The 7,528-nt window shown below is 42.7% G+C and overlaps 1 protein-coding gene across 1 annotated transcript in view; it reads right to left on the bottom strand.

Moving 5' to 3' along the window:
- The window catches only part of smarcad1a (SWI/SNF-related, matrix-associated actin-dependent regulator of chromatin, subfamily a, containing DEAD/H box 1 a), a 16,217-nt gene extending 8,990 nt beyond the window's left edge, over window positions 1-7,227 (bottom strand). The window contains exons 1-9 of the mRNA XM_031570522.2: window positions 6,774-7,227; window positions 6,052-6,148; window positions 5,764-5,896; window positions 5,593-5,659; window positions 3,629-3,726; window positions 3,039-3,194; window positions 2,679-2,757; window positions 1,769-2,280; window positions 1-142 (exon numbers count right to left, since the gene is read on the bottom strand). The exon at window positions 1-142 is cut by the window's left edge and continues 55 nt beyond it. Coding sequence (XP_031426382.1) covers window positions 1-142; window positions 1,769-2,280; window positions 2,679-2,757; window positions 3,039-3,194; window positions 3,629-3,726; window positions 5,593-5,659; window positions 5,764-5,896; window positions 6,052-6,148; window positions 6,774-6,912 — 1,423 coding nt within the window. The 5' untranslated portion in view covers window positions 6,913-7,227. The remainder of the gene's footprint in view (window positions 143-1,768; window positions 2,281-2,678; window positions 2,758-3,038; window positions 3,195-3,628; window positions 3,727-5,592; window positions 5,660-5,763; window positions 5,897-6,051; window positions 6,149-6,773) is intronic.
- Between the last annotated feature and the right edge of the window lie 301 nt (window positions 7,228-7,528).

Below are 7,528 nucleotides of genomic sequence, written 5' to 3'. Positions count from 1 at the left end.
CTGTGGCGTCCTTCAGCATCTTGCGGGAGATGCCCTCGCACTTGCCCATGAGCTGCTGCACCACCTGTCTCTCCTTCAGCACCACGCGGCAGCCCTCCAGCAGCCCCGGGGGCAGCCCATTGTCCCGGTCAGACAGGGCATCCTGGGGGACACACAGGCAGACATATTAAAACAAACAGTACACACATCAAGGCAAAGCACAGGCCCCAGAATAACACGGAACATAAGAGTAAATACACACATGGGGACAAGCAATACACACACAAAATATAGTAGGCTGTCTGGATTTTTGTATATATATGACCTCTCACACACCTTATCAAAGCCTCTCTCATCTTAAGTCAAGTTTTCTATCTGTCAAAACCCTTCAAAGCCTTGTAATCAAGTGACAGCTAAGGGAGAGCCAATTTTAACCGCAAGTCAGTCAGTTCATGCCTGTAGACCTTTGTGTTTCATTAAAAATAGAAGTCAGTCAGTCAACATCAGTCACACAGACAGACACACACATACACACAGCTTTATCAATGTCATACTTTTCTCACACCATCACACCCTCTTTCACAAGGCATCACTTCCCATCTACGTCTCTCTTGCCCCATCACTGGAAACACACATTTCAGAGATACCAACCTGACATTTTCCATTTTCTAATCTTCCATCAACACAAAAGTGAATAAATATTGGCACAAAATGAGGGCATTTTACCAACATCTCAAACTGGTGCCGAAGAGGTAGCGGGGACAAAAGCAGGATAAAAAGTAATATAAACACCACCTTATTGTCCAGGTAATCTCACCCCTGTGGCAAATATTCAGACACAAAACACTTGAGATCTGTCCAATTTCCACAAGATCCTTTAGAAACGCAAGACTGACAAAAGCTCCGCTTGTCGCAGGGAACTGCATTCCTCTTGCTCAAAAGCAAGTGTTTACTCAGTGACAGACCACCCCCTCTCTCCTGAACACACACACACACACACACACACACACACACACACACGACTGATGCAAAGGCAGCAGTAGTCAGATCTTGCTGACGGGCCACAACGGCACACCTGGCCTGCTGTTGAGAGGAAACACTGTTTGACTTGGAGGATGAGGTAAACTCAAACAGATCCCCTCTAACAGCTGGCTGATGGAACTCTGACCAACTTGTTTTTTTTCCCCTCTCTAGGTAAATCCTTTTGGGACCGTCAGGGGCATACGCAGACAAAGACGACGCAGTGCACAGATGAAGGAGCATTCTGATGGGGAAGACACCACCACAGCACAATCTGTTTGCCAACGAAGACTGATATGTTGCCCAAAGAAAATGTTTAAGATCTACAGAGCTGTACATATTTTTCAGAAAGCTTTCATCACACAACCAAAAAATACTAACACCTCATCATGTGCACAGGTACAGACCTGCTTCATCATTCTCCCCTTTTCACTGAGCGTAGGATGAGTGTCAGGGAGATATATGACAGAGGGCAAAACTGACAAAGTCGGCCCTTTTAGTTACAGTAGCGAGCATACTGAACTGTGCCATCAATCAAAAGCAGCAGGGACTCCATTTGGCCAAGGCACCCCAACATACACAAACAAAGGATTATAAATGGGCTTCATGCTCATCTCAGTGGATGTTGAACAATAAGAATAAACAAATTAAAAAAATGGCAACGCCCTTGAAAATGGACAATTAAAATATTCAGTCTTAATGTAGATTTATCAGGTAGGCTGAAGTTTGTGTTTCTGATTCTCAACACCCACACACTCACTCAACCCACCAGGTCTTTCCAGGCTTTGAAGGGCCTGAGCGAGACAATCTTATCGGCCCTCTTGACCGAGCAGCCAGAGATGAGTGTCAGCTCGTGCACAGCGGCCTCCTGGAAGAACTTCAGGATCTCCCGCTGCTGCTCAGAGCTGATGGGCTCGTCCTCGTCCGAGTTGTACCCGTCCGTGAGCTCCTCTTCCCCCTGGCTGCTGAGCGCCTGCTCCTCCTCCTCCTCATCCTCAGACTCCACTTCAGCCTTCCTTGCTGGGGTGGGCTTGGCCGGCCTCTTCTCAGCTGGCTTCCTGTCTTTGGCTTTGCTGCTCTCGCCCTGCTTGGCCTTGACCTTCTGGGCCCCAGAGGGCCCGGGGACCTTCCACAGCCACTGGGAGAGGGGGGATGTGCCGGCCTGCTTGCTGCTGCTGTTCTTGGGATTAGATTTGTTCGGTTCACTGCTGCCTTTCTTTGCCTTTGAAAAGATGGAGTCCTTTGGTTGGCTTGACTTCTTTTTTGAGGAGCTAGGAACTTCTATTGTACGACATGAGACATAAGAAAACACACAAATATCTGTTACATCAATTATTTTGTGTGGTATCAGTGACCATGCAGACATCTTGTCTAAAAGTGAATCCAGGCCTCATTAGTAACAGAGACCAAAACAAAATATTAAGAAAACCATTCACTTTGGTCTTGCGTTTCCATGGTGACAGTCACGTTGCTTATTTATACCGCAGACAAAGCAACAGCACAGCAAAACATGTTCTCCTCAAAAGACTCAAAGCTATTTGGCAACTGAAGTTTATATTAATAATTTGGTTTAATTAATAATTAAAAAGGGTGTTTTGTCATGGCAGAGCACTGCAGCCTACAGACCAGCAACAGGTTAAACTAGTCTTCTTCCTGGCAGTATAACCAAGTTCCCTCACCTGAATCAGCGAACATACGCAGTGCTCCCAGAGCATCCTCATAGTGCCATTCATGTTCCTGCAAAACATCCCTTAGCACCTGCAAAGCAATAAATGTAATTTACCTTCAACCATTCAGACCTTCATTCAAAATTGCTTTCAGCACAGTGATGTTGCACATTTCCTCTGCACTTTTGCCCAATTGGAACTGAATGCGTGAGCTTGTTTTTCGTCACCATACCGCACCAGTCCTGATAAGGGAGTGAAGTAAAACCACACCAAACTATCCACCCCATTTAAGGAATAATATACCAAAATATGGTTGGTCCCATGACCTTCACGACTTTGAAGTAGAGAATATAATGGGTCACTAGGCCTTACCTCCTTGTCCAGGTCTGGGAGCTTCTTCTTCAGCCTCTGCACCAGATGCTCCTGTTTCTCCCGGTTTGGCTCAAATGACTCATCTTCCGAATCAACCGTATCATCTGATTCGGACTCAGCTTCCTGGGAATCGTCAGATTCCTGGGAATCCTCAGACTGCATGAGGGGAGAATGCACTGTTCAAACTGACTCAAACCACTACACAAATGGAATTATACAGCGACCTAATGGAAACTGAATGAAAATGTATTTCTTTATCACTGTCACAATTGGCACAACTGGGATTTTGCCTGGGTAAAGCAGTTCCAGGATTCAGGAGCCAAATGTTGCACAATCCTTCCTGCATTTCCTACAGTATGAGATGACATTTTTTTTCAAATGCATGCAGAAGTGATACTGATTAACCTTTGTTCAGCTGTCCAGTCAAGCAATTTAGGCACGATAACAAATAACACATGGTATATGCTGCCTGTAAAAGTCGTTGTTCCTTTTCATAACAAGAGTCACCTGTGAGTTACCAGAGGCTATGTGGGACTCATATACAGTGAATACAGGGTTTCTGATGATCCAATTGCGGAGATGTTTCTTACCAAATCAGCCCGTCTCTTCTTTGTCGGGTGAGACAAATCTCCGTCATCCTCTTCATCATCCTCACTGAGGACATCCCTCTTTCTTTGCCTGGGCGTACCTGGTCAGAATGAGTGAGCGTTATACAACAGGGTATTCTGTTTTTGAGCATGTGTATATATATATATATATATATATATATTAGGGCTGTCAGCGTTAACGCGTTAATCTATGCGATTAATGCCGCCGCGATTAACGCGATAAAATATTTTAACGCAGTTAACGCAACTTTTTTTTTTTTAAACTTTAGTTTAGTTTAGTTAGGGCTGTGTAGGCTACGGTTAACTCGCCTTGCTCCTTTATTGATGTCAGGTGAAAACTTATGAGAAACAATAATACACAAAAAACAGAAAATACTTAGAAGGTATCTTAACGAAACACAGCAAGTTACTACTAGATTCATTACACCAAGAATCAGAGCAACAACAGATTACAACACAGCTGGCTAATAAGTGCTAACGTCTGCCACCAACTGAGTTACATTTACATTACATTTACATATTTAGCAGACGCTTTTATCCAAAGCGACTTACATATGTGCGACTTACAATGTATACACATTTTACATTTACACTGATGGCACACTGCACATCAGGAGCAATTAGGGGTTCAGTGTCTCGCTCAAGGACGCTTCGACAGGGAATCGAACTAGCAACCTTCTGCTTACTAAATGACTTATTTACCTCCTGTACCACTGTCGCCCCTATGAATGAATGGTATGCTAACGGTCACATATTAGAACGTAACGTATCTAAATGAATAATAATTACATTTTACGTTACAACGAACTAACACAGTTCATATAATTTAAACATAGGTCACTTAAACATATTTATCACAGTGTGAGACAGCTAAATAACTTAGTCATTGTTTTTGAGCGTGCGACGGAAAGCATAATTTAATAGAGGCTTACTAGACATGTGCGTTACTAACTGTCACAGTTGTCAAAGTAAAAGTCCGTCAACAGAAAGAAATACAATACTGTGTGTGTGCAGGGATGGATTACCGAACGGGCTGAACGGGCCCAGGCCCAAGGGCCCCTGAGCTCAGGGGGGCCCTAAACCAGAGCCTCTGCGTGAAGTCGCTGTTATTAACTTTGCTTGCTGTCAATTGTTTTTAGACTTTGTATTTGTTAATATCAGAAGTGGCTTAAATGTATCTCTTATTTGTGTTTGGAAGCGGTGTATTTTGTTACACGTCCTGACCAATGGTTTCATAATCCGTCCATGTGTGCGTGTCCATAGCAACAATACACTACAACATGAAACATTAAATCACTCCAAGCAATATACATTTGCTGACCTAAATAAGATGCTATTTGTTATTACTTGAGGTTATTTCAATAATTGACTATTTTAAGCTTGGCCTACCATTTTATGGGAGCGATGAGGGACAGGTGGGGCTTGAAAAGCCCCCCTTGTTCAAAGTGGGGAATGACAGAAAAAGTTTGAGAACCACTGCGGTAGTTGAAGATGGAGAGAGCTGAGGGATTGTTGGGCGGAAAGTCTCTGTTTAAGAGCCAAAATGACTGAACAAGCGACAAAAGTTGTATGTAGCATTTGTCAAGCTGAATTTAGCTATCACAGAAGCAGCTCGTCTTTACACCTTAATGCAAAGCACCCGACAGAAAGCAATCCCAGGTTAGATGATCGATTTACCGTTGAGGGGCACCATTGTGTTTAAAAAAAAATACAATTAAACAACAGTGTCTTAAATACGCGCTGTATGAAGTGATTACTCGTGTGATTACTCGTTTCAGTCTTAAGAAGAAAAACAAACTTTTAATCGCGATTAATTAAAAAAAAAATTTTAATCGATTGATATATATATATATATACAAAACCACATAAACCATGTTAATGTATAATTCAAGTTAAACAAAATCAGTGATCATGAAGTAAAAACAAGGTTTTAACCCAGGCCATACCTTTGTCTCCATATTGCATCAGACAAAGTGCTACAGCTCCGTCTAAAGTGCCTGTGCATCTGATTAACTGTGAGAAGGCAAAAGCAGGTGATGGTTACATGGCTGCAGGGAAACGTGGAGTTCCTGAGGAATGTATATACGATGTACATGGAAGGTGCACACGTTGACTACCTCTAGCAGCTGGTTGCGGTCTCTCTGAGGAAACATCTCCTGCATTGTCTCAAGTTTCTGGTTTTCTTCACCTTCTTCATCTGAATGTTCATCGTTTTCTTTCTTGTAAGGCTTTGTTTTTCCCTGGGACAATCTGTCAGTACGTACATTGATCACAATCAAACAGTGCATTCAAATTTCCACTTTGCATCTTCACATGACGGTCATACATTTACAGTCCTAATAGGCCTGTTGTTTACAACCAGAATATCATGCCAGCACCAATACAGAATAAATGTTAAGTCTTACTTTCCATTCTGAGGAGTGTCATCGTCAGAATCATCACCTCCGACTTTCTTCTTGAATGGTCTTTTGAAGGCAAGTTTGTGGTCTTGTTTGGTTGACTCTAAATGACAAAGTAACGACAGAGAGGTTAAGCGACATTAGTCCAAGGTACACAACACAATACCTTGGACTATGCTTTGAGATTTCATGTTACCGACACGACACGACAGTACTTCTGTAGTTTACAAAGGTCTTGATGCAACAACCAATCTTGACCATGGTTAGCCTGCTACAAGAAGCTACACGTTGGCAATCCCAAAAATGATGAAATTGCAGACTGTAGTGACAGTGTTTCGGCTTTTTGACTCCATACAGCTGACTATCACTTCATCGAACAGCTACTGGAAAAGTTAGCTTGCTAGTAAGTAACTGAGGTAGATTTCATGGAAGACATTTAAAGCACAGAACATTTTTAAAGCTACGAACAAATCTCAGGAGTAACGTGAGTTTGTAAACGGATCATTAGAATGTCACCGTAGAGATAAACGTAAGTTATTTTAGACCAATTAACTAAGAATCAACTCTACTTCTCGTAGCAAGCTACACCAGCTACTGTTAGCAAGCTAATAGAAACAGGAGCCAATTTCAGCAGGTCAACGAATGAGAAGAAAGCAATCAAGCTTGCTCAGTAATGCGACGTGCTAGTAGCTGTTAATGTAAGGTAATGGTAGCGCAGGCAGTCCTACCTGGTTTGTTCTCTTTATCTGAAGTGGGGCTCGCTGAGTCACTGGATACGTCCTCTTGTGTGGATTTCTTTGACTTTGGGAAAGATATGGTCCCTTCATCCCGTTGGAAACGGAACCTGTCCAAGTTAAATAGACTCATTCTTGTGCAGCTGAATAAACTAGCCGGCAGTCGCTAACAAGCCGGTTAAAGAACGTTAGCTAGCTATCTAGCTCCCTTTGTTCCCTTGAGAATGCCACTCTGAAGCGCAACAGGAATCACAAATGCTGCACTCAGTCTGACGTTAACGAAATCATTAGCTTGATTTCAGCACATCCAATCAAGCCATGTAGCGATGCTTATTGATCTGAAACAGACAAACATTACATTTAGTACTACACAGCTTAGTACACAGAGAGCAACCGGGTTGACGGCCTTTCCCGCCACATGAAGAGAGTGCACCCTTGGTGTTTCCTATTCGACATAGCGCAGCATCCTGAGAAGCACAAACCAATAGGAATGGAGGAGACGCACAAAGATGAAAAGGGGGCGTCTACATACTGATGGCCTGTGAGACTATCTATCTAGCTTGACGACTATCTGTAAAGAATGAAAATAATAACATGAAAATTCAAGCCACCTTTGCCATTTTGCTTCCAAAATGGGAGAAAAAAATAAATGAAATAACTCAATAGCCTTGCAAAAAGTGTTGACAGTGGATTTCAACATCTCAAACAGGACTAAAAAAAAATACTTTCTATTATACCACCTCAAACTG

The sequence above is a fragment of the Clupea harengus genome, chromosome 7 (genome assembly GCF_900700415.2).
Source record: "Clupea harengus chromosome 7, Ch_v2.0.2, whole genome shotgun sequence".
NCBI lineage: Eukaryota > Metazoa > Chordata > Actinopteri > Clupeiformes > Clupeidae > Clupea > Clupea harengus.
Note: the sequence above shows the minus strand (reverse complement) of the source record. Positions and strands in the feature narration are given on the sequence as shown.